The sequence below is a fragment of the Xiphophorus hellerii genome, chromosome 14, assembly GCF_003331165.1.
Source record: "Xiphophorus hellerii strain 12219 chromosome 14, Xiphophorus_hellerii-4.1, whole genome shotgun sequence".
Lineage (NCBI taxonomy): Eukaryota > Metazoa > Chordata > Actinopteri > Cyprinodontiformes > Poeciliidae > Xiphophorus > Xiphophorus hellerii.
This window is the reverse complement of record NC_045685.1, coordinates 13,156,989-13,184,165: the sequence shown is the minus strand read 5'-3', so window position 1 is coordinate 13,184,165 and position 27,177 is coordinate 13,156,989. Positions and strand designations below refer to the sequence as shown.

General features: G+C 41.8%; 1 protein-coding gene across 4 annotated transcripts; it reads right to left on the bottom strand.

Annotated features, from left to right (window-relative positions):
• Window positions 1-4,028: 4,028 nt before the first annotated feature.
• On the bottom strand, window positions 4,029-27,177 carry per1b (period circadian clock 1b). Of its 4 annotated transcripts, XM_032583363.1 has the most exons (21): window positions 27,001-27,177; window positions 18,236-19,002; window positions 16,458-16,711; window positions 15,543-15,664; window positions 15,173-15,374; window positions 14,899-15,093; window positions 14,369-14,447; window positions 13,794-13,900; window positions 13,393-13,546; window positions 13,038-13,308; window positions 12,800-12,908; window positions 12,515-12,674; window positions 12,308-12,423; window positions 11,981-12,127; window positions 9,566-9,973; window positions 8,300-9,081; window positions 8,100-8,205; window positions 8,019-8,063; window positions 5,882-6,086; window positions 5,464-5,614; window positions 4,029-5,372 (listed from the first exon to the last, which is right to left on the bottom strand). In XM_032583363.1, the coding sequence occupies exons 2-21, from the start codon at window positions 18,622-18,624 to the stop codon at window positions 5,103-5,105; spliced, it is 4,272 nt and encodes a 1,423-aa protein (XP_032439254.1). In that variant the 5' UTR covers window positions 18,625-19,002; window positions 27,001-27,177; the 3' UTR covers window positions 4,029-5,102. The 4 variants fall into 4 exon arrangements, with proteins under 4 accessions (XP_032439254.1, XP_032439252.1, XP_032439253.1 ...); XM_032583361.1 differs by having other exon boundaries at window positions 8,019-8,205; XM_032583362.1 differs by lacking the exon at window positions 27,001-27,177 and adding an exon at window positions 23,154-23,358 and having other exon boundaries at window positions 8,019-8,205.

Here is a 27,177-nt window from a genome sequence, read left to right as displayed (position 1 = left end):
CTGGGACGACAGTGATGACAGTAGTAAGAGTTCATCCCATAATCGACAATGTTGCAGGTTCTCATCCCCAGTTGCACACGCCACACCTGTGGTAGTCAGGTGATCCCGGCGCATGGCAGCCTCGACTCCAGTAGCTTGTCGCCATCAGTGTGTGAATGACTGAATGTAGTGTGAAGTGGACATGACAAAGCATTACACAAGTAAGCCATTTACTTGTGTGGCTTGCAAATGTGTTTTGCACATTAACTTCTTCTGTTGGATGCCTGGGCTGGCCATTGGAGATAGGGTTGGGAACTTGGTTACCTGGGGGCATGTCAGAGTGGAGTTCCTGCTCCTTCGCATGAAAATGAGTGTACTGAGAAGATGCAGGCATCTTTTGGAAAGGCTTCCAGGAATCTTCCCTTTGGATGTTTTGTGATCTGCACTGGAAGAAAACTGTGGGGCAGACCCAGAACCCCTTGAGCCCCCGTGATCCAAGATCGTCTTAGGATCCCCAAAAATATTCTCCCACCTGGACAAGAGACCTCTGTGACCCTATCTCAGTCAGATGATGCAGTAACCTAATTTACTTTAGTTGCATTGTAAGTACAGGTGAAGATGTGAAACAATCTTGTTTGAACCTCATGATCAATTTTGTTACTTGAAGGAGAGGGACAAAGGTGACCCTTGATGTCTTCCTTCAAAATGGCCTTGCACACCTTCAGTAATTTTTTTTCTGAACTATCAAGACTTCACATTAGGAGGTTCTGTCGGAGGATAGCCACAATTGTCCAGAATTGCTAGACCAGAATGTTTTCATCCATTCTGCCCAGAGAACAAATGAAGTGAGAACTGCGATAAGTGCAATGTGCCAACATTGAAGGACCCTCATCCAATCCATGTGTGGACTTACCCACATCTCTACCCAAGATCAAAACATCCTCCAACAGAAATCTCTTTAACAAACCACAAAACAGTTTGGTAATGACCGATGTATTTCTCTGCATGTTGGAGCACTATCACAAGACCAAAGTGAAAACAAAGAGTCTAAAAGGTCAGAAGATTGAAATGCTGATTTCTTTGGCTAGGAAACGGCTCTAAATGTGAGAACCTAAATCTGACATTACAAGTTCGGATCTAACATGCAAAAACAAATAACAGGAGTTATGAATAAAAATGGACAACACAGTAAGTCAAAACTTACTGTATAAAATTGTTTTCTCCTCAAGAGTTTGAACTTAAAATGCTGCAAACCCCAACATTTGTGTCACTGCCAAACGTATGGCCATGATTGTATGTATAAAAACCACTTCACTGCACAGCCAGCTATAAGCAGGACTCTTGTTAGTGCCTGCATTTAGAAAACTCGCTCAGGGTACCTACTTTCAAATACACCAACAAATAAAAAAAAAAATACTAAACCCTACATAGAGTTTAGTTAAAGAGTATATTTTTGGTTTGCCTTAACAAGAAGAATATTTGACCATTCTTTCTGCAGAGCAATAGTGAAGTAAGGCACTGATGTTGAACAAGAAGGCTTGACTCAAAGTACCTTTAATGTACTCTCTCACGAATGAGATCAGGACTCTTCAGACTAATCAATCCTCTCCACTCTAAACTCAACCTTCCATGTCTTTACAGACCTTTCCAGTAACACTGGAACCAAAATAGCCAATGACCAGGCTCAACCCACAGATTTAAGAGTCTAATTGTTTAAAATGTGTGTGTATGCTGAAAAGCTAAGATTTACATCATGACACCGTGTTTATATGGTGTTTGAAGTATTAAAATAGGCAGTTATGAGAATTTTTAGGGGGAGCCTAAAATATTTGTGGATTTTTGCTATTCACAGGCAATTGTGGTCCCTAAACCATGCGAATGCCGGGGTCCACTGTTATTTTGTCATGTTTTCAATAACGATTAAATTCTTTACTCTTAATTTAATTGTGTGGTTCAACTTTCTATGGCAAACTATGGGAAGCTAAATGAAAAACACCTGGCTTTGTTGCTAAATATTTCTGATGTAAATGAAGACCTATTAGGTTTTGGGGTCCTTAAGTGTTTCTGCTGTCAGATAACACTCATAAACACAAAATGTTTATTTTAGAGTACTGGTATTTACTAAATCAGCATCAATGGAGGTGATATGATTTTGATAACTATTTCTATAACATAGCCTATTTAAACTTTTGCATCCATATGGTAGCAACTACAGCTGCTATAAAGTTCCTGCCTTTTCATCTCTTGTACTGAAAACCGTCACTTTGAAAATGTTAGTCTAATCAGAACCCTGGACTAAGCTAGCCTGCAAGACCATACATTCATTGTCAAAGTAGTCGTTTTAACCTACTTTACTGGGCTGGATTTCAGAGTGTAGAGCCAATTAACTTTTATGGCTAACTTTGATGTTAGCCATGACTAAATGTTAGCTTACAAATTCTACACCACACTGTTCAGAAATAAGTGAGTACATCTGAAGTTAAAATACCACCAGAAAAGCCCACTCTAACTCAAATATGGCAGATACGTAAACATGTAAAAGGTTTAATTGTCACTGCTGTATTAAATAACCGTTTATTTGAACATCTGTCAGTCCAAACCTGAATGAATGAAATACTCTGCACACACAACCTCTCTCATGTTCTAGTGAATATCTGTTAATATCTTAAAGCTGCAGGATGTAGCGTTTATATAAAATATATATATATATATGTTTTTTTACACATTTGTTAAAACTATCACTATATTATGATAGTATAATATGGGTAAGATCTACTAATAGCATTACATCAATATATTACTCAAGTGTAATGAAGAGGCTCAAGGTATATTTTTGTTTTCCAAAAGGTTACTCAGTAAATGTAAGTTTACTGCTCACCTTGGCTTAGAGCTGTATGTGGGCACAAAAGCACAGTTGAAATTTGACTAAGAAAAAAGTGATTGTTAGCTTCTATTTGTTCACATTGTGATGGTAAAAAAGTTAGAACATTGACTTTTGCTTGATACCTGTGACAAAGTTGCCAAAACAACTTCAGGTTATTGTTTTTGCCTGGACATGAAAGCACAGTTTAAGTGAGAGCTATTCTCAAAGGTTAATTGTATTTAACCTTTGGGAATAGTTGTGCACTTACTACTGAACATTTTGCGTATTGTTTTACAAGACCTATGTTTAGCTTTTAAAGCTATTTACCTTAATTTTTTTTTTTTTAACTCTTTTCACACTAGGAAAGTTAGCATGTTGACTTTAGTTTTTTGAGAGCAGTCCTTTTATAACCTGCTGCTTTGTGAAAGCTGCAAAGGCATAAAAATAGTTTTAATTTTCATCTGGCCAAGAAAAAAAACAAACGGTTCAGCATGTAGCATGTTAGATGCTGTCTGATAGCCTTTTCACTCTAGAAAAGTTGGCGTTTTGACTGTGGCTTTGTTTTGTATGACAGCAGCAGCAAGGACAAGTCTAGACTAAAGCTGACGAGCCAAGAAAAGCACAGCATATGTGAAGGTTGATCACGGGGATTAAATTCCTTCGCGCATTGTTAGAAACCAGGGGATGAAATTATTAAAGTGCAGGAAAGAATGCTAAATAGCCAAATAAGAATTAGTTTTTAAATGTAGGCCTACTGGGCCATAGATCAGAAGCACAAGCAAATTTGGTACAGAAGGAAAGTTTATAATTAGAAAAGCTTTCAGCTAATTTATTAACACCTACTCTCTCATAACTGGTTCGACACACAATAAAAATCATTACTGTCATCACTGTAATAAAGGGTTGCAGTGAAGTCAACTTTCCCACATTGTTTGTCTGAACGAGGACGTGCCTTTGTCTTTTTTAGGCTGCGGTGAACACTTTGGGTGGAAACCGCAGTTTGAATAGAAGGAGGCTGCGGCCGGGTTGGAAAAAGCAGCTGCCCTCATCTGCTCTCTGCCTCCAGCTCCTTCTGGACACATCTGTGTACCCAGGCCAACTGCTGCAAAACACCCACTGACAAAAATAGAGTCGAAGGACATAAAACTAACAGCTGGAGAAAAGAAAAATCAAACATCTGAACGGATCGTGTTTCAATGACATTTGAAGGGATTTTATTGTTTTCATTTTGTACAAAGAACTTCACCAAATGTTTAAGAAACTGCTGCAGATGCCACTGACGCCATGAAGAGTAGAACATCACATGACCAGAACAGTGCCACAGAGACAGAGAAAGAGAGAAGAAGTGAGTGGGGAAAACAGGGGAAAACTGTTAGGGTGTTTATGAAGAAAAGCACTGATCTCTTTGAAAAGCTACTTAAAGCCACGAGCGAGCACGGCTAACACATAAACTGAAAAGTGACCACCACTTGGAGGAATACTGTCCGTCACAGCAGCATTATTCATCGTCCACATGAAACTTGAACTGTAGAGTCAATCAAAGTGCCAGTCAGTTTTCTGGTGATTGCCATCGTGCCACAACGAGGGGCAGCTCAAATGAAAAGTGCTTGACTTCTGGGTTAAAAACTTTTTTTCTTTTCTGACAGCAATTCAGACATATTTACAACATGATTTATTCATTTTGGGGTGGTTTTGTCTTCTGTAGCTGTAGGGGCTTAAAGTACAAAAATATACTCAAAGTAAAAAAAAAAAGAAAAAAAAAAAAGAAAAATAAGCAGTGTTTCTAGAAACATTCAATATGAAGAACAGCAACAGAGGAGGCGTCCCTTTGTCTTCTCAAGCTTCAACTCTGTAATGTGGCTCATCAGTCTTTATTTCCAACATATTCGCCCTTAGTCCTCTATAAACTTTACAGCTCAAATAAATATGCATACAGGAACAAAAGAGAACAAAAAATGAAAGAAGGAACTAGAAGTCACTCTCTAAAACTGAGTGAGAGTATCTGGTGGTTTTCAAGGCCGTTCTCCTGCAGTCACATACAACATGCCCGATGCTGTGTGATCACAGTCAGACATTTAGAGCAGTTCAGTCTGACCAGTCCAGCAGTAAACGGCAGTGTTGTGGATTAATATGCACCTTGCCATCCCAAAAGAGCGTGCAACGTGGAGCTCTACATGTCCTGGAAGGTGCGTGATTTTTTTCTTTTCTTCTGCAGATCAGCAGAAACGTGATAAAACTCAATCGCTTCTCACTTAGATTTTTAAGTCTCTTGTTTGTCTTTCAGAGTTTCTGCTGCCAGTCTCTCCTTCTCTGTATTTTCTTCCGTTTTGGCGTCTTTCCTCTGCGCCTCATCCTCCTCGTCTTCGTCTACTGCCTGGACGTCATCCATGGCCGCCTCGGCGAGAGCCTTCCCGTCCTTGCCGCTGCACTCCTGGGTTTTCAGCACGGTGCACAGCTCCATCTCGTGGATCTCCACGTCGAACGGCGTGGCGGGAGGCACCGAGGGGGGACACTTGCAGCCCGTGCAGCCCTGAAAAACCACAAGGAGACACACGTTTCATTTACATTCCTGTGGGTGCGCGCACTCTTGCTGGGGACGCGGGCGGTGCTGGGGAGCTTACGGGGATGTTGATGGCCCGTGGCAGGCGTCCCGTACGGATCCAGGGGTGGACCTGGCTCAGCTCCTTCTTCTGCTCGTCCGTGAAGCGAGGCTGGTGTTTCTGCAGGTTCCTGAGAGCTTCACGATCCTCCTGCAGCACTGTCTCCATGTTTCTGTTCATAACACAACAGGGAGAGGATTATTTGTTTATTTATTCATTTTAAAGTGATACTTGTTGTCCCTCAACAGCCAATATTTGACAAATACATAGATGCAGCAAAAGTTGAATGATACAGTAGCACAAAAAGGCCTACTTTTCCACAACTCCCCCCCCAAAAAACAACAGTTTTTCAATCATATAATAGTGAAAAGACGTACTAAAACAAAACACAAGAATCAGCTAAAACATGAGAGGACTGAGTGGGGAAGTCACATGGTACCTGACGGGCAGCTGGTACGTCATCATGACCTTGTCGTCAGTGTTTGCCATCAGCAGCCAGATGGGGTCCTGCAGCACACACTTGATGAACTGATCTTCCCCACCGTCTCCTCCAGCACTGCTGCCGCCCCCTGCTGGCTGCTTACGGGAGTGGTCATTCTCAGAGGAGTCTATGCTGCCAAAGTACTTGCTGGTGTGGCTGCCACCTGATTTTGGGGGGGGGAGACAAACAAAAAAAAAAAACAGTTCAAGTTAAATGTTACTGAGTCAGTTGAAAAGTTCGCAACATCTATGTCAAAGAGAGCTCAGTGACCCCAACTTTTTCAAATACAATTTTGGTGGAAAATTTCTCAGAAGTAAATTGAGATTTTAACCGAGATCATGCAACAATTTATTTGGGTAATCCCAGAAAATTCTGTGCGGTAACGTGACTCAAACTATGAGCCACAGTAAAGTAAGAATACACGTATTCTTTAGGCCTCCATCCTAAAACTACAACTCTCCGTTCGCTGCCCTTTCATAATTCCACGTAGCACGCTGCACATGTCTGATTTCCTCTCCAGAGATGAAGACATGTGCTCTCGTCCCTTGCTTTGCACCACGGCTATGTAATCAGACGTGACGATCAAAGCGATGCCGAAACCGCAGACTCAGCTTCGACAAATAGTGAAACTAAACCAGTCATCTGCGAAGTAGATGAAAGGAAATGCGTTTGATTTAGTGTTCCAGAAAACTTGAATTAATAACAGAGCAGAAAGTGCCCAGTAGAGGAAAGTGACAGAAGCGAACTGCTTTGAAGGTCAGAACTGACAAGGGGGCGGGCAGAAGTGGCTATGAGAGGAAAACCGGGTGCTTTCCAGCCTTTATTTGTTTTCTCTAACATGTTTGCTTGATCAGACAAAAGCTGAAATTAATACAAAGCTGCTTTTCTCACTGTATGTACAAGCATTATGCACAGCTGATAAAGTCTAATGCTTAAATTCATGCAGGAATGAGACAAAGAAAATGCACAAACTTTCATTTCCAGCCATCTCTATGCTGTGTTTTTCTACTTCCACGTCGAACTGAGGCCGTTTGAGTTTTTAGGTTTTTTCAGTTTCTCTACTCTTGGAAATAAATTGCTGGAATGTCCATTCCTGGACAAATTTTAAGCTATGAATATTTTTGCTAATCGTAGAGTGGTTGACTTCAGATACTTGGAAATTACCTTATAATCCATCCAAGATTGTCCCCCCTAATATGTGACCAATGATTGGAAATTCAAATGACTAACCTATTCAATCTTCATCCTTAAGATGAGAGCACAACACATTTTTTTTATTTTAAGCTAAAAAGCAGAACAACCTTGTTTAGTAAAATCTAAAACTACAAATTGAGAAAATTATCAAGTTTCACATGATAAATGTGAAGTAGTGTTTAACACAATGGAGGCTGACGATCATTAAACAAAAATGATAAGTCGAATAAAAATAAATGGTTTAGAAACAACATAACCAGACAAAGCCAGATTCAAGACCTGAAAATGAAAAAATACAAGAAAAGCCATTCTGCTCCTTTTTCACTAGTTCATGTAATCGTTTTGTAATGTTCTTATGACGAGCACAGAATAAGAGTAAATCAAGAAATTATTTATCAGAGATTAACATTTTGAGCTCAAGTGTACTTCACCAATCCTCACTAAGGCACCACCTCTTTGCATCCATCATCCAGATAAGAACATGTCGAGGATTCAGAACCAAGCTGAACTTTTTGTGACCCTGAACATGTCACCTTTAACCTCAATAATCATTTAACTCGTTTAGCCAAAACGGTGACAGCTCAATGATTCGGTCTACATGCAGAGCCTTCCCACTCCATGAACATTTTGGCATTTCAAAAACCAGAAAATTTCAAATGCATTTGTGTTCAGACCCGTTTACTCTGATACCCTAAATAAAATCCAATGAGACCCAACGGCTTTTTGGAATCACCTGGTAGTTACTTTATAGAGTTTGTTTGGAAAAAAAATAGGAAAACCATTTCATTCCAATTGTGTTGGTTTGTTTCCAAAAACTGCAAGCAGTGAATTTTGTGGTTGTAAAGCGACAAAACGTAGAAAGGTTAAAATGGTTGCCGTCTATTGGACCAAATCTACTCACTGGTGCCACTGGTTCCTGAGGAGCTGCAGCCGTTGGAGCCGGAGCCTGACCCTGAGGACCGCGTGCCTGAGGACCCCGAACCGGAGGCGGCTGAGCCGGTGCCTGAGCGAGAGTCTTCCTGCAGCAGAAGGTCCAGCAGGTCACTAGAAGTGGACATTGCGTCCTGGTTGGACTCAACAGCTTCAGCCTGAATAGAAGAGAAAACATTTTGTACCATCTTAAAGATGTTTCTCAAAGCTAAGGTGAAATTGTTGGATTATGGAGCAGAAGAAAGTGCCTACGTTCTCATTCTCCTTGGATGGATCGTCAGAGCTCCTCTGATTGATTGAACTTTGCCCCCCAGCTGCTGCGCCCGGCACAGAGGGAGGGGGTTGCTGCGACGCTGCCAAAGCAGTGCCGACTTCTAACCGGTTGCTCGGCAACTCCTCCAGCTGCAACAAGTTCAGAGGGGAGGAGCATCTTGACTGGAAGAGGGGAGACTCCGCCCCCTCGCGGTCAGCGGGAGTCTGTGTGAAGGACTGTGGGGTGCTGCTGCGGGACGGCGGGCAGGTGCCCACCATTGGCACAGAGTTGGAGACAGAGGGGATGGGGGCGAGGGCAGGGGGCATCCCGGTGAAAGCGTAATTGGGGTTGTAGAAATGCCCCGGGGCGACGCCGGGCTGAGCCATGGGGAGCCCCATCTGGGGGAACATGTAGTTGGGCAAAACGAACGCCATCATGGGAGGTACCATCTGGGTGGAGGGGAACCGTGTCGGATCGGGTACGGGCAAAGGCTGGGGCAGTTGCGGGTAGATGGGGTACATTGGAAGCATACCAGGGGGGAAGGGAGTGGCGGGGATGCTGGCCTGGGAGCCCACCGAGGGCCATGAGGGGGAGTTTGTGGGCGGCCCGAGGGGCATGTTTAGAGGAACGGGGGCTGCGTTCGCTCGAGGGTCCTGTCGGTTCACAGGCAGCGAGCTGAGTTGGTCCGAAGAGTCCTGGTGCTTCAGTCTCTTACCGCCGCGGCCCCGGCGCTGAGAGGTGCCGCCTCCAGCTGCTGGGTAATCACGGGAGCAGCGAACACCTGAGAAAAAACAAAACAAAAACAAAAAACTGTATGAGCATTTCCTAACCCACAGAGAAAAGAAAACACACATTTCCTCTTTATACTGTTATGAAACGTTGCCTCTTTAGTTAACACAAACTTAAATTGTTTATGAACAGCATCCAGCAGCATTTGAAAATGTCTTAACATTTCCCAACAAAAATCATGATGCTGCCACTACCATGCTTCTCTGTTAAGATTGATATTTGGGATAACACAAAACTATACAAAAAAAACCATAAATCTTGCATCTTAAAGGAAGCTGGTTGTACTGGATTTCATTTTGGGCTGTCGACTTTAAGGGGACAGAATACAAATGTGCGGCACACCTTTCAGATTTCTATTGGTATCACAGAAATCTAAACATTATGTGCTACTTTGTTTTGGTCTATCACAATAAAATCCTGATAAAATACATTTAAGTTTGTGGTTTAAATTTGAGAGAGTGATGGTCACATCTTACCTCGTGGCAGCCCAGCAGGGGCGTGGCCGCGCACGTTCAAAGACGCCGTCTGATCGAGGACCCGCAGCTTACTGAGATCGCTGAAGCGGTCGAGGAATGCCTGCTCCTCCTGCTGGGTATGGGCCGACAGCACCTCCTTGGTCAGGCCCAGCCGGCCTGGAGCTCCGCCCCCTCCCACTGCCCCGCCTCCCATGCTGGCGCTCCGCCAGCTGTCTCTCTCCGGCTGACTTGCCTGAGGTTGAGGAGGCGGAGGAGGCGGCGGAGGAAGGGGATAAGGGGCTACAGTTGTATTACTGGGGGCAATTGGAGCAAGTGGAGTCGAGCTAGTGCTAGCTGGAGGCTTTGGGATGGTAGCCAGAGGGGGGGCGATCAGGGTTGGAATTGTAGGAGCCTCTTCCATAACGATGTCTGAGTCGGGGCACAAGGAATGACAAGATGTTAAAAACCAATGGCTTTTAAGCTGAAATGACATTACATAAAATAACTCACAAACACATATATGCATACATGTCTGAACAAATAAAACAGAAAAAAATATGCATCAGGGTTTCCCCCAGTGATTTATAAGCCTGGTGGACCACCAGGCTTTACTTGCCCCACCAGGCTAAGAATTGCTTATTTATTTAAGTCTTTTTTTAAATGTTTGCATTTTTTAAGACTTTATAGTTGGTGTTCAGGAATTAGTCTTCCAATCTTTCAATAACTCCTAATTATCAAGTCATATTTTCAAATTTCCTGTCATTTTTAAACTCAAAAACTCGACAGGCCGCTGGATGAATGACTGGCCTAGCACTCAACCAGTGGGATTAGCAAGTTTTCTGGGGGAAACCTTGTGTATGATTTTCAAGAATACTTAGAAAAGACAGTTTCACTGTCTTGGGAAAAGTAAAAGAGGACAGAAAACAGCAACACATTTGAAGCCATTAAACTAAAACAACAGTTTTCTTTCACTCAGTATGACTGGGGCATCACACTCCTGCAACAGCTATAACTCAATGATCTAAACAGTTAAATCTGCAATTCTGCATAAAATAATTCCAAAGATCTGGACTAGCTGCTGATTTATTTTTATTGCAAAACTTGATTAGCTTGATTTGAGGCTTTTAGCTATCTGAGCATTGCCGTTGTCAAATTCTGCTCGGTTTTGGAAGATGGTAAACTTCCAACGCTGCACTTTCAAGGAATGGCTAGATGCTAGGATGGCTTATATTATGCAAGATGGTCTGTAAATTAAATTGCTCCAAAGATGCAAAGAGAATGTTTCCAAATGTTCTTGCATGATTTGGTCGAAACAAGTCCTTCCTCGACACCATTTTACATGGGCACCGTCGTTTCTCGGACTTCCAACTGTGACCGTTCGATGCAAATAAGGCTTGATTTTACAATATAAGGAGGATCCATCTGACACCAAAGTGAGAGTTAAAATCTGCAAATCGGACAGATCAAGTGGGTTCCTGCCCACTCCTCATAGATATGAAGGCCCTTTTGCATCTAAGCTGTTGATTTTCAAAAGTGGAATAATTATACAACTATTAACTTTAATAATTTCTAAAGTTCAGAATTGGGTGTGCACCATGGTGAAAGCTAGGTTTGTGCAAGAAAAGTACATTTTCTGAACTTTACCAAGTCTGACAAGTAGTGGTTAAATGCTCAGGAAACCTAGTAGATTTCTATGAAAAGCATAAGGTCAAAAATTTTAGACTTATTCTTTGAACTAATATTGGTGTCTTTATATGGCACTTAATAAAGCTGTATTTTATTGGGAATGTAAGACTGTATGTATAATTTTGAGTCCTCCTGGATTACAAAAAATCCCCAATACAGTTATAATGTCTTTAAAAATTGCTAAAGTTGTTTGTAGAATAAAAAGAGCAGTTCAAAATAAACACACAAAAATGTCCCTAAAAGTAATGACCAAATCATTTCTGTGATAAGAACTGACCTTTTGTGAACTGTTAATTAGCACTGTGTAAATAAAGGCCAAACATTAATATTAATCAAATCATTAGCAGAAAATTCAAATTGCTTTTTGCTTAAAAAAATATAATTTCAGCTGAAAGTGATGTAGAGATTGCCATTGCAGTTAAATACTTTAATGCATTAATAAATCTAAAAGTATCAATCACAACTACAAGATCTTCAATCCTCTAGCTTTAAAAAAGCTAGAGGATTGAAGACAGTGAAAAAACATGTTAATGTACAAAAATTCCTAATCTAATCTGAAACACTGAGGACATAGAAATTGACACTTATTTTAAACTAAGTGAACTAACTTCCAAATTGGTAAAAATGTTCTTATTGTCTACTGCAGACCAAGGTTAAGGATAGGTTAAGAAAGAGGAAAGAAAAGATCTTCAAGGCTCGTGGCATTCTTCTTCAGAACCTGCAGAGAGTGAGAGTGATGACAGTGCCCACCTGACTCGGGAGGTTTCTTGTCTCCTACATGGACGATGGTGCTGCTGAAGCTACACTGAGACGTAACTGAGGCTACACTCTCTGCCTTCGAAGCCATGGTCAGGGGAGGCAGAGGAGGTGGTTCACTTACGAGGTTAACTGAACCACCTGAAGAGAAACCAGCGTTGAAGTTCAGACGCACAGAGACATTGAGAGCCAGATTTGTTAGCAACTCAGGACATGAGACAAGCTCACATTTCTGTTTCAGACTGTAGATGTGGATAATTAAATGTATTCTGCTTCTAGTCACTTTTAGGTATTAAGTGGAAGACATCGGAGATTGGTTACCTTTGTTGTTGCCGCTGGCGTCCGGCTGTTTATCGTCATCGGACATGGACGAGGCAGTGCAGGAGGAGCCGCACTTCCTTTTCACTGTGTTGGGAATGTTACAGCTCTCCAGATATCTGCGCAGGATGAATACAGGATGAGTGACGGGCATTGCGTACAAAAAAGAAGACAGAGAAGAAGAAAGCCGTTTTGTAAAGCATAACAAACCTGATGATGCTGTCCAGACAGTTGATCTGCTGGTAGGAGTAACTGGTCGAGGGCTCCTTCTGCAGAAGAGCCGCAGGTACCAAGGAGCTGGGAGGCTGAGTTATGTCCGCTATCAAGTCTCTGATTGGATCGCTGTTTATGGTTCTTACTCCTGCTGCACCTGGACAAACATGAGAGGAACAGACACGTATGTTCCCCGTTCTCCATCATCATCATCATCATCATCATCATCATCATCATCAACATTCTTGGATCGTTCATCAGCCAGCTGAGCTTTCATGTTACCTGTGCTGGTGTTTCTTCTAGGTAATGGACGGTTGCGGGACTCGATGAACACTTGCTGGCCGTTGGTCTTGACCATGTGGACGTCCTTGCAGATTTGCTGGAACGTCATCTGAAAAAACAAACAAACAAACAAAAAAAACTCAAACATGTCAATTGGAGTTAATAATAACAGTTGTCAGGATATAACAGTTTTATTGCCTGTGTTTGCTTTTTAAAAACAATGGCGTCTCAGACTCACAGGTTTGTGCGAAGCTGCGGCGGCGACTTCCATGGCGGGGCCGTTGCTGTCGCTGGATGAGGCGGCCGAGGCACTGGGGTGCTGCTGGTGGGAACGGCGAGACCCCCGGGAGCCGCTGGACCCCAGTGAGCTGTAGCCCTGAGAGCTGCCGCTGTGGACCGGCTGGACAAGCAGTCGGTGGATCTGCTCGCTCAGCTGGACGATATCGGGCGTGGTGACTCGAGTCTCACAGCCCATCGCCTGGGTGAACACGTCCTCGTTCAGCGGGCTCCTGTAAGCGAGAGAGGTAGAAGTGTGATACCTCTGCTTTGTTTCAAAGGTAACACAAGTTTATACCTTTTTTTTAAGTGCTTACGTTCTGACTTTGTGACGTCCGACAACAAACGCCACCTTCCTGCTCCAAGGGTTGACGAAGGAGGACCAGCTGGTGTCGATGGTGACGTATTCTCCATTGCGGGCGCACATCCGCAGGGGCGAGTAGTCGAATGGCTGTCCTGCAAACTGAAAGACTGAAAACGAACCACGGGACAAGTTTAGACGGAATATGAAACAAGCATGAAAGGCTGATTAGACACATTCACAAGAAAACAAAGTATTGAAGCATCAGAAATGCAGCCTGATCTGATTGATAACCATATTCAGATCTACAGTAGGTAACAAACTTTTATCAGACCAAAAAAACATTCAAAAAGTCTGAATAATAATTTATCAAGAACACAAAAACTAGCAAAACAAAAGAGACTCAAACAGCCTCACTTTTTTCATGAATGGCCACCATCATTGGCCTGTCCTCTGGATGGATGTAGAGCAGGATGGGGGTTCCCACCATATCCTGGGGCAGGTAGCCTAAAAGCGGTACTGCCCTGAAAGCACACAATCAGATCATGACAACAGTTGTGTGATATTTTATTTTATGTCTGACTTTGTAAAAGTTGCAATAAAACCATAGGTGTGACGATCAGTATCAACCTGAGGTCCTGATCAATATTCTAGTTTTTGCGGATGATTTTGTTGATTGAATCTGGGTTACTGTAGGAAACAGTTTTTCATTCTTTATATTTTTATATTGTACTCCTGGTTTCAAGTGTGAACTTACTAAGATCGGTATCTTCGCAAAACAAATACTGATTGGGACATCCCCAGTGTATGGATATATGAGTAAAACACATCAATGTTGGTTAAGTAAACAAGAAGTTATTCAGATAAAATCATATCTGCGACTGAATTGACTGAAAACCTGAAGTCTGTTAGTTGATGTCACAATGCTTTGGCAGGCTCAAAACACTGCCGGCATACAGTAGCACAACAGTAACCACAATGAGGTCACTGACCTCTCATCGACTTCCTGGAAGAGGCAGCTGGGAGTGTGACTGGTGGTGAAGATCCTCTTGTCTGGAGGGATACGGGGAGCTGAAAGGAACAGAGAGAAAAGATGAATATTTTCCCCTCTCTGCATGAAAATATGTAAAAGGCTCATTTCTACAGCACACATGCAGTTGGTTTCTGTGCATCTAATTAATATTCAGAGGAATATGGCACTCCAAAGCTAAATAGTGACACACAGCCTGTCCATCTCTGTCATTCTCCCATAACTCTACAGACATCAGGAAGACATGTAGACACTGTGAACTGAATCGCTGAAACTGGAGTGTTTGCTTTGTGTTTACATAAACTTTACACCTGCCTGAGTCCTAAAACCAGACTCCCTCATTTTATTTTGACTGTAAAGTGTGTTTCGTCTTCCTCTGAATCCCTTCACCTACATGTGTTTATCATTATTAAGCCTTATTAACACCATAATACAGACTTTTTATCCTGTCATGTCAGGAGAGAGTAAGTGAGAGTGCAGGCGACTAGACACCTTCGTATCCGGAGTGGACCTTCTCGGCGATGAGCAGGCAGCAGGGCTGCGGTTCTGCAGCGTCTGAGTCTCTGAGAGTGAGCTGGTAGGGGGTCAGGCGGAATGGTTGGTAGCGCATCTCGCCCCCTTGCGTCCGGTTGGCGCTGATCCGGCAGAACATGGACTTCTCCTGGGTGCAGTCGACAGGAGGAGAAGCTGCAGGGAGGGCAGGGTCAGTTAGTGTGGGCTTACAATCCTGATTTTGAGGATTTTTTAGGGCCTGACATGAGCGAACCTGAGCCAATGCAGGAGGCCCATGACGGCAGGCGGCAGGGCGCCGTGCTGCTGTAGAAGGTGCTGACGTCCTGCGGGGCCAGGAGCTCAGAGAACATGATTCCCTGGAGACACTCGGGCTTGCAGCGCAGCAGGGCCGAACACTGAGGGGATACGTACACGACCTTCCCCGACAGGAAGGACACGGCCATAGAGAACGTGTCCTGGAAAACAGACAGAAGGAATTCAGCAAGAAAAACTAGTATTGCAGATTCATAGAGCGCAGTAGGTGAGACTGAAAATATTTGAGGCCAAATGTCTTCTTCACACTTTTTCGGTCAAGACTTTTGCGGTTTATTTCGCAACAGAAATAAATAGGAGTATGAACTCACTGTGTTTTTCAGGGTGTATTCTGAAGTGATGTTGTCGAGCTCCTCTATGGTGAAGGTCGACAAGTCCAGACTGCAGCCATGACACTCCTCCACACTCCACTGGTGGTAGTACTCTTTGTTGGCTGAAATACGCAAGAATTTATTACAATCTCTGGTAAAATGTGTTGAAATCTTTTCATTGCAGTAAAATGATCTCACACTGTCAGATTAAGATCTGAAGACTGAGGCAATTATTGAAGAAGCCTGAGTTTGGGTTTGCATCTGAATCTCATGGTTCAGGACTCCACAACCTCTAACAGCCCACAGCACCCCAGATCCTCCACTGTACTTTACAATAGGTGATTTTCCACATGTTCGTCATCTGTTTCATACCAGATCAGTCTCACTCTCATCTAACCTGAGCACATGGTTCCAGTTAAAGTCTCAGTGTAGTTTAACAAACTCCACATACCTATGCTTCCGACAGAAAATACCTTTTGTTGACATGCTTTCGAAACCCTTTCAAACTCATTTAGTCACTCATTGGTGCAGTTGTCTAAGAACTAGAGTAAGTCTACTGTATTTAAAAAACTTTAATTCATGCAAATAACTATATTCTTGCTCATTTGGTGACTGATTAAGATCTAGAAGTTTTCTTGTCTAAAGTGTAATTTTGAAAAAGCCTTATTGACATTTTCTACTTTCTTGCTACAATAATTGTAGCAGTTCTATCATTTCTGCCCCTCAACCCCCAAAATATATGGATATTACATCTTTTTATTCAAAGTGCAACAGAAATTGAGTGTATTTTTGATGCTTTCTACACATATTAACCTGTAAATGTGGAAGCGGCTGTAGCTGAGCTTGCATTATGATCATCGCGACTATCATGTTCCGGTCTGAAAAAAAGTCAACCCAACAAAAGCAGCTGCTCACCTCGGACCTGCCTGACACACTGCAGGGCGTATTTGAGAGCACTCAGGGTGCCGGAGTGGCCCTTGGCTTTGCGCTCAGTGGGAAGGCGGAGCTTCAGCTCCTTGATGGCCTTCATTAGTTCCTTTTGCGTCTGCTGCCTGGCCGACTGGTCGCTGCTCCAGCCGGAGGTGGAGGGGGGGTCATGCTCCGAGCTGTTGGACAGCAGGCTGTAGGCCAGAGAGCCGTTGGGAGGTGACAGACTCTGGAAGTTGGAGCTGGGTAATGAAGACAGATTTGGAAAATTAAATTTAGCAGTACTTTTTTTTTTTTTTTTTTACAAAAATATAAAGCGTCTTTTAAACATCTACACATTCAGTCATGCAACTACAGCAATGTTTTGTTTTTATTAGAATTTTATTTGACTGATCAACACAAAGAGTGAAAACTAGTTTTTACTAGTTTCTTGCCACACACAATGTTTTATCATGTAGTCAGTTTTAGTTTAATAGATTTTATTTACAGTTAGAGTAAAGCGGGCTGAATACAAATGGAAACCACACTTTTAAGATTTTCTTCGCAAAACCATATAAATACACATATCCTTTTCCTTCCACTTTGGTCTATATATATATTTAAAAAATTCTATATTCTTTTGGTATTATTTTTTCTGAATGCGTGAGATCTTGGCCCACAAGGCAGAAAGTGTGCGCAAAAATGTGCCTCAGATGAGTTCGACGAAGAAAGGATGTAGATTTCTTGGAATTGACTGATAAGCACCATTCAGGTTTCAAATGCTGATATTTCTGGAGAAACGGTTCTCACTTCTAAAAACAGGATTCTGAGGTTTTTTGTCACTTTGAGGAAGACAAATTTTAGTTTGAAATGTAGTGAAAGGCAATATGGAAGGAAGTTTCAGAAGAATTTTTGAGAATTTAAATCATGTCATCTCACATCATGCAATCTGAATTGATTGTTTACTCAGCTGCTAAGCATGCTTTGATAAGATGTGCATGAGATGTTGTGTCTTGGTGCAAAAAGTAGGTTGGTTAGAGATGTAAGATAACTTCATCTGCAAAAGCAACTCATCATTTGAGCACAAAGCCTTCATCCAGTAGGATTTGATAATATCCACCCAGCCACCCTGACCTAAACAAATCCTGAAATAACACAATGTTGAGGTTGGCACCGAATTTATTTGTGAATTAAAGGTCTATTTCACTGTTTTGTTGATATTTTCTTTAAATCCAAACACATTTAGCCACTACAGATCTATAAAACTGACAAATCTGGCCTGGATACTTAAAAGATTAAATGCAGATACAGTTTCTATGGGTAGCATCCCATACCTTTTTGGCATCTAGATCCAGTTAAAAACCCAAAAATAAAAGAGTGAACAAACAAAGTGAAATGTCCCTTTTAGATCTAAGAATTAATGTGCTTTTATGGAAAAAACTCAGAAACCAAAACGATTAATAAGATAGACTAAAACTCAAGAAAAATCTCATTTAAATAGAAATGAGAGAAAAAGGCCATTTATTGTTTCCATAAATTCAGATTATCATTCTTTTGATTACGGAATCAGAACATTTTCATGCTCCACACATAGCCAGACAGATGTTTTCTGTAGCAAGTGATACCACTTATCAAGCTTCAAGTGATCAAGCTGTATTATCCATCCTAATCCACAGGTACAAAGGAAACACTTCTATCAAAGAAGGTGTTTGTATGTAAAGGGCTTGAAGGACTCATCTGAAGACTTAGAGGAGCACCTGTAGTATCAGAAGAGACGGTTCTCCTACCTCTTGCTGCTGTCTGTGGTTTCCAGAATCATGCCGGAGTCCTTCCCATTGGACGAGCTGCGACTGTGGGAGCTGGGCGCCGACTGATGTCCACACGAGGTCCCTCCGTCCCTCAACCTCCTGCCCTCGCTTTCCCTCTCCCCCGAGTCGTTTCCGCTGGAGACGCCGTCCATGTCGTCTGAGTGCGACCCTCTCTGGTCTCCAGACAGGCTCCCGGGCCCTCCTCCGGAGGCGCCGCCCTGTCCCTGGCCGGGGACGTTGGAAAGGGAGCGGCCGCAGGTGCTTTTCTGCTCATTTCCCTCTAGTGACTCTGCCTCCTCGCTGCAGGCCCCCGGTGCTCGCCCCCGACCGCTGCTGCTGGGCACAGACGTGGAGCTGTCATAACTCATACTAGTGTAGAATGAGGTTGTTCAGCTCAGCTGGAGCTACTCAAATTTAAGTGGGACTACTATGTAAATACAAGTGAATCATAGTTGTCGACTTAAGAGAAAAAAACGATGGTTTAAAAAACAAAAAGTGCTTTTCCTTGGTGGCTTCAAGCCCTCTGTGAGGGCAGAAAAGCTTGAAGTGTCACTCAACGAGGCGCAGACAACAGATGAATTTCTTGTTATGAAACAGCCCTGGCGTGGATCCTCGAACAGATGGGATGAGCGATGGAGTCAGAGTGGGAAGATAAAAAAAAGAAAACAGCTCTTGGTGAGAGCAAAAAAAAAAGATTTGCTGCACTCCTGTAGAGAGGCGAGTCGCTCCAGTCGCTTAAAGGCCACCTGAAACAAAACAGAGAAGGTGTTCACAGAATGGTAGGGAAAGTTTGAAAAAAACAAAACAAACAACAACAGACAAAAAACATCCCATAATATCAGCTCATCGCGTCCCCTCTCTCCAAGGTAAAACTCCAACATGGCCCTGAAATGTGTGCTCCGCTCTGCTCTGCTCTGCTCTGGCTGCTTGTTAGAGAGTGTGGGTGTTGCTTTGCTCCAGCTGATGGGCTTTTTTGCACAGATTAGCCCAAAATAAAAGCGCAGAAAGACAATAATCTTCAACTCCGGTTTGCATGGTGCAACTGCATACGCACTCATGCTGAATTTAGCAAAAAAAGTACACAGTCAGTCGTCACAGCACAGTCCCCTTTTGCCCAGAAGACGATCAAAATAAACATTACGTCAAGAGCAGGAAATAATGCTGGACATTGGAGAGCTCTCTTGTTCATTAGGGCTTTAATTGGGAGTAGTGCCTCTATATGCTCAGAAATAGCTGCCACCTACGCAAGTAGGACTTTGATTCTATTTATTGGCCACCAGGTAATCCTATAAGAGTTATAGATGCATCCGAGAGACGACGCAGGCCGCCGCTAAGTCGTCAATCCTTTCAATTTTATACACCTGGCTGCTCCAAAAGAAGCTTCCGAAACTCCCCGCTGGTCGCTGATAGGTGTGCAGTGATGCTCCTCTGCGGCGTTGGTGTGTAAAAACGCCTTCCCTTCTCCTCCCCCCTCTACCCTCTAGAGTGGCAGCTCAGACAAAAAAGCTCTCTGCCCTGACGCAGAAACCAGATTATAAGAAGGTTAACAGGTGTGGACAGCCAGTGACGACCGCAGCTCATAAATATCCCAAATTAAGGTGATTGAGTTGCTTGAGTTCAGTAGTTCTCGGTGCACTGGGCAGCCTTCATTAAATTGCTAAACAGCATTATGTTTAGTCAGAAGGATGATACACGCTCTGCACATGGCACAGTGTGTGAGCCGTGGCCGAACTGGGTGGGAGGAGGAGAAATAAGCAGGACGGGTGAGATGCGAGCTGGCGTCCGTGCACAGAAGAAGAAGTAGAAGATTCACAAGTGAGGTGGTGGTGATGATAAAGTGTTAATGTTCCTTTTCTGAGATTATGACTACAGTCTTCAATACACATCACCATTAAAACACCGCCATCACATTGACACATATGGCACATTTTAAAAGGGTCAGAATGGTCTAGTCAAAGTCCAGGAAATTTGGCAAGACTTAAAAATTAAAGCTCATGTGTATCATTTTCCTTCACCTATACAAATACAGACCACTTTGTTTTGGCTGGATATGACATGTGGACAAGTGAAAAAGAATGGATGCTCTTTGGGGATGAAACAATTAATTGTGATTAATTGCGATGAATCGATTATTGAAATAATCGTCAAAAAATATATTTATTTTGTATTTAAGATATAAAAGACACTTTTTTGTGTGTAAATATGTTTTCTTCACTCTTTAAGTAGCTACGTTAGTTTTAGCTTCACTCGGTCTAGACTCTGTAAAAAAATTTAAAAAAAAATCTAAATAAGCACCTTTTTCTGTCCAGTTATTAAATTGGTTATTCCAAAAAGTATTTATAGTATTGTATAAAATAAGCTTAAATGGAAAATCTGCAGAATGTTCCCATTTTTTTCCCATTCAATTAATTGATTAATCATCATCAGAATATTTAATAGAATAATTGATTAATAAAATAAGTGTTATCTGCAGCCGTGATGATTTCAAAGGCTCTTTGCAGGAGTCGGTTCCGGGTGCAAATCAGGGAGCTAACATGCTAACAGTGATGCCTCCTCATAACAACAAGATGTGTTTGATCTATAGGAGTGAAACACACACAAACACTGGGGGAAGTGTAAAACTATACACTGGTAACTCTGCGGGACGAGATCTAAATTTATGTCCGCCCTCTCCTCTTCTGTGGAATCGGTCTCTGATTATGTAAGGTACTGTCTATGTTGGCGTGGGAAGGAGCATGGCATGATATAAAACACTACTTTGTGCTCCTGAAACACTGTTTTATTCATAAAAAAAGATTGACACTTCACCTAAGTACTGCACTTGATCTACACTGTTCAACAGGGTAATTGGGGAGACAAACCAGATGAACCAACAGCCATAGATCAATGTGAACAACTGAATAAAAGTTCCTTTTCAGGTTTTCATCATTTTACTCTGTCAAAAAGCAGGTCAGTGCTCTTATATTACCTCCTTTCTGCATAATGTAAAACTGCAACTCATGAACTTGCAGCCCTCTGTGTGTTTACAGATATAAACACAAGTAGTGTTTACATCTGTAAACATCTGTAAACCCATCAGTTCATCACTCTGAACTGATGAGCTTAACAGTATTTAAGGTAGTGAAGTCCATATTTCCTCCTGATTTTCTCCAACTCAAATCAATTCATATTGAACATGTTTTGGCTTCGAAATGAGACACAGCCATCTGTTTCCAAGGTAGCAGTTACAAACAACCTCACATACTTACCAGGCATGAGCCAGTTACTGGAATCAAGGTTAGCAAGCTTTTAAAAACAACTTAAATTTCCTGTCTGTTCCCACAGGTTTCCCCATGTTTCAGGAAAACGTGCGATTAGGATACAGTAGAAGGATGTCACAATGATAATATTAATTCGAAATGAGTCACTTTTTTTGACTAGATCATTTCAAAGCAATTTTCGACAGCTCCAATATCACAAAACTCCATGAAGCAGGAATAATTGTTTATTCTCAGTTATAATAAAAAAACTAATTAGACCTCATATCAGTCCAAGTCTAGTCTTCTGGTTCTAGAAATGTCATCAAAACCTTCACATGAAGCTTCAATGAGCAGAACAAAGCTATAGAGCGTCACTGGCAATGAAGAACAACTCCTCCAGAAGTTGCCAAAGCTCTGCTCCAAAAGTTGGCCAAAAAATCTACTCGTTTCTCACAAACAAGATTATAAACAGACAAGGAAACGACTGTTGAGATGATAGTTATAATGTAATGAACAGCAAACGGTCAGTGTCTAATAAAGAGCCTCAACTTGAAGTTGCAAAACTCAGAGCTTGAAGCCAGCAGAGGTAGAACAGGACATGAAAATAATGTGGTCTTAACAGTTTCTAATGCAAGTTTGAGCAACTCTCTGCTGTTAGCTGGAGACCAAGGACAAGCAGCTATATTTGGGCATGCACAGACTGGACCTGGAGGCCGCACTTTGAGTTGAAGCAACAACAAATCTGAGAAACAAAAACAGAATGTTCAGAGCTCGTTACATGACATTATTTGCTTATTTTGTCAATCTTTCCCCAGATGATTATTTGTCACATGACTGGTACAGCAAGTGACCAACATCTAAAACTAAAAATTAATATATCCTTGTAGTTATCTCTTAATGTTGCTTGTCCATTCTTTCTTTAAATTCCAACTACAAAACATAGATTATGAATAAAGCCTGTCTTAATAGAGGTGACCACTGCCTCCAGACCTGGATCTGCTTAGTGGCACAAATTAACAAAAATACAAATTATTTTATTATAGATATTACAGATAGGATATGGGTTGGTTATCAAGAAACAGCAAGGTTGTTTTTTTTTACTGTTGTGGTTTTTCAACTGCACGGTGCTGGTCAGCTAGCTGACAGAAGGTTGTTACACTTTTCCTCTCACCAAGAAAAAGAAAAACCCAAAATCAGGTATTTTACAAATAAAGAACTGCCACCAATAAAATAAATACACCCAGGGGTTGTTTAATTTGCATTTTCTCTGGGTCTATGGCTAAAGAATGAACATTGCAATACCTGAACAAGTCAATATGCTTTAGGAACAGTTCCTCCATTAAAAAAAAAAACAACAAATCACATCATACATTTTTTATATGTTTACCTACAGAAATTGTTCTCCGAGAATCTCACAAAGAGATATAGGAGCACAGAAGAGGCTAAATTGTTTTTTTAAATTCATCAATTAAAAAAAAAAAACAATAACCTTTATAGCCCAGTTTGCATTCACTGTTTGTATGCATCATGCAACAGTAAAATAAAGACCTAATCTGTAGGACTCTGTCATAATCAATCAACAGCAATTTATGAGCAATCAATGGAAGACACACAGCAGTAATCGCTTGTAAAAAAAAACAAAAAAAAAAAACAATCACCTGAAGTAAACCCCGGTGTAACGTGAGAATACTTCCCGCTGCAGATTGCACATTGACTGCAGAAAGATGCGGTCCGTGCGTGAACAAGTGTGAAATTCCAGGAAACATACGCTCCTGTCTACGGATCCAAGCAGGCCACCAAAACCACGCAACAGCACAAATATAGAAGAAAATAAAAAAGAAGAAGAGAAGTCGCGTTGTTGTTTCGCTAGGCTCTCTGCGCAACTGAGGCGCGCACCTCAGCAGCTGGATCCAAGCTATTCTGTCCTGTGTACACACACACACGCACGTGTCAGCGGCGGTGTTTTCCGCGAGCCTCGCGGCGTGCTGATTGGTCGGCTGGCTGGACCAATGACAGAGCGCTCTGTGCTGAGAAGGGATGAAGGAAGGCAGCGTGCCAGACACCAGGCTCAGCTGCGACCAGAGGCTTGTGTGTGATCTGCAGCACACTGAACTGAATCTAGATCAGCGTTAAATGACACAAAACCCCACATAATGAGGGAAACAGTGAAATATTTATTTTTAGATGTATTAAAGCGGGGGTTTTTTGTACTATATACTATCAGATCACACATATTCTCTTCCAGATAATAATAATAAGTAATCAACATTAAAGTCAGCCAGAAAAAGCTCTGACGTATAAAATGGGTTCAAGAAGATCAACTCTTCTTTACTGCTATAATTATTCATGCCATTTCTCAATTGTTGTGGTTTGATTTAGAGGAAATCTGAGTCAAGTAGGCTGTTTGGTTATCCCCCAACAAGGTGTAAAATGAGTGTCAGTGGGTGGCTGACGGCTCATCTACCAGACCACATACAACAGCATGCCATTATGCATCATGATATCCATCTACGGTGTCTGCACATTTCTCAGGCAAGTGGAAACTCTCCAGTCATCTGCTACACATGGGTTTGCAACAAAATAAGAATCTATAATGAATAAGATCTTTAGGGACTGTTAGGATAGAAGCCTGTTTTATAGCCAGCTGACTGCGATGAGCAGCAACAATTAGGAGAGAAGTTACTGTTTTATTTCATGCTGCAAATTGATTGAGAAAACCCCAGCAGTTTCTATGGAATCTCATTTAAAAGGACATCAAAACTGTGATGACAAGACATTTTAATGGGCTAAAACTGCGGTGCTGCAACACGTTGGACTCTACATGATGGCTGTTTTACTTGTGAGCACCGGTACTTCTGATCGATTTCATGTTTCTTGAAAGCAGTGTGGAGTGTGGCGTTACTCCATTCTGCGGCGGTTCCTGTCGGATTGGTGCCCCTCCTGCTGCCGCCCCCAACCAACTAAAATGCAAGCAATTATCAGAATTGTTTCCCCACCAGAAAGCAGATAACCTAGTCTTGCATTTCCCAGCAGAAAGCAAAGGAAACCTACTCCACTGCACATGTATACAAGTAATAGCAAACTTCTTCAAGACACAACTGACACATAAGATATACTTTATTTTCTAGACATTGGGCGCCCCGCCCCTTTCTGACACTGCCCTGGGTATCGGCCCATATCAAGCACCACTACTGACTCCAGTCACTCCAGCACTTCCCTCTTCCAGTTCAGTCAAATGAGTTTAAATGGTGTGAATGAAGAGTTTAAAGGTATTCAAAAAGACTTAACCTTCGTTCTTGTAATCGGTCGCAGAAAAAAAAAAGTCAATCTTTAAAGCGAACCGTCTCTTATAAACCCTGTAACATCCTGAGTCTCTATTAAAAATTTAGTTTCTCCTTCATTTAAGCTATTTTAAAGTTACCCAGCTCTCACATAACTAGATCCAAAGTATATTTAATATAACACTATCAATTTATTAAGAAAAAGCTATTCTGGCAAGTCTGCCAGTAATACTCTGATCCACATACACCCCTAGTAAAATGAAGCAGGCAAACAGGTCTAATGCACTACAAGTATGTTGACATCTTTGCGACGTAGACGTTATCCCAATGCTGGGTGTCACAGGTCAGGTCACACAAACATGACAGAAACTTAATCACTTTTGGCACCTTAAAGAAAGATTGGTTGTCCACTTTCCGGCAGCCCTCTACCTTTCTGAGAACACACAACGTACACACACCTTCCCTTACTAACCATCACTCTGTGTCTTTTCTTAGCATTGTTCACTAGGCAACAGAGATTTATTAGAAGATAGTTTAATTTCCCCAGCCACCAAAGGAGTAAGTACAGGCATCTTGCAGACTGACAAGAGAGATTTCTCGCCCTGTGAAGACTCGGTGTGATTGAAATCTTGTGAAGTGTTTGAATGTAAAGAGTCACTGGTCCACACGTGCCTAAATAGTTCAAAATGTACAAAACGCCACCTCAGCCAACGCCCTTACCATCCCACAGCGGGCTTGCTGGTTGGGCCAGATTTGTTTACAAGCAAACTGGACGTGCCAGAGGATGATGTTCTTAATCTCTTGCCAAGAGAGGCATTTGCACATAATTTAAAAAAAAAAAAAAAAAAACAGTACAGGTGCATCTGTTCACACTCAAGCCCTTCTCTCAAAGTTTCATGGGTTACAGACAATTAGTAAAAAAAAAAAAAAAAACCCACAATTGGTGCAAAACTGGGTTTATAAAACTGCAAAAACAGAAATGTATGGATGCTGCAGATGCAGCTTGTTGATGATAGAGGAAAGATACAGAAATTGCTGCAAAGAGCATGTATAGGAAAAATCTTTTTTGTTTTGGGAGAGAGCGATACACTGAATCAACCAGAGAAATGCGCATTTGTCTTTAGATATTCTATTTAGAAAATCAGAGTAAATATCAGCATCTGAGAAAAGAAAAGCAAGCGAGAAGGAAGACAATTCTCCTTTTATGTCTCATCGGTCACGTACACAGTGTCTTCCACCCATCTCTCTCCTGTAGGGAGTTTCTCTAAGTTTCTCCCATCTCTGGTTAATTGGTACCTCTGTTCCAATTAACAGAACAGAGTTCTTCTGTTTCGGTTGGAAACAGAAGACAAAAACATCTTCACTGAAACCTCCGTTTCAGTTCACTTGCTCAGAAACCTTCATTATCAGTTCATTCTTCCAAGTAAATAAGCAAAAGTTTTATTTTCCAAGACAACTCACAGTCACAACAATATGAACAACAAGTGCAACAACCTGCCGACATCTCTAAATACAAAAGACTCAACCCTACATTAGAGGGTACCCTACACTTGGTCTAAATTATAAAAATGATGGCTATTTTCAGTGGTGTAATGCACCAATTAAAATCTGACATGGCATGGGTTAGCTGCCCTAATTATTTATTTAAAGTTCCAATGTTTTCCCAAAATTTTCCAAACTACATTTTTCAAATATTCACTCCACATTCTGCACATGGAGCCTTTGACTGACCTCTAAGAAAGAAAGAACCTGTGATGAGCCATTTGTCTGTCTGTATATGCCCGTTTTTGATTGGCAACCACAGCAATTGACAAAACATATCATAGTTAGCATGGATCTGACACAGAGGGATATTTTACATGCCTGCTACTTCATAGGTGCAATGTATCCATAAATCAAAAAAGGAAAAACAAAAACATGAAGAAGCGGTGCTATCTTCTAAGCCTAACTACTACGTTAGTATTAACACTGGTTAGTTGGCAGGAGTTCAAAGCGCTGGTATCTTCCGAATCACATCGGTTTGTGTGGCTATGGTTTGTACAATAGTGCAAAACCTATACGTAAACTGGCCCTTTATTGGAATGCGTGTAAAGCTATGAAGACATTTCACAGCTAACTATAGCATTGAGCTGTTTGTCAGCAGCTTACAGCTATGACAACTAGCATGCTAGCAAAAAAAAAAGCAACGGTTAAAGTAAGCTAATGAAATCCCAAGCAAACTTACCTTATCTCTGTTCAAACGTAACCACAGTTGATGTGATACATCCCCTTAAATGACACAAACTTCTTCCAAGAAAAACCAGAAATCCAGTCAATGTCGAGTAAATTCGCTTTGTCGCCCCTATGTTGGCTCTGCTTACACTTCTGAGCTCTCCGCGAATGTAGTTTACACGCACGGATA

Coding starts and splice junctions, on each gene's coding strand:
- per1b (XM_032583361.1), bottom strand. CDS start 18,624: ATGAGTTATGACAGCTCCACGTCTGTGCCCAGCAGCAGCGGTCGGGGG. Junction 14,448..14,898: donor GGTCCACTCCGGATACGAAG/GTGTCTAGTCGC, acceptor TGTTCCTTTCAG/CTCCCCGTATCCCTCCAGAC. Junction 12,909..13,037: donor CCGCAGCTTCGCACAAACCT/GTGAGTCTGAGA, acceptor TTGTTTTTTCAG/ATGACGTTCCAGCAAATCTG.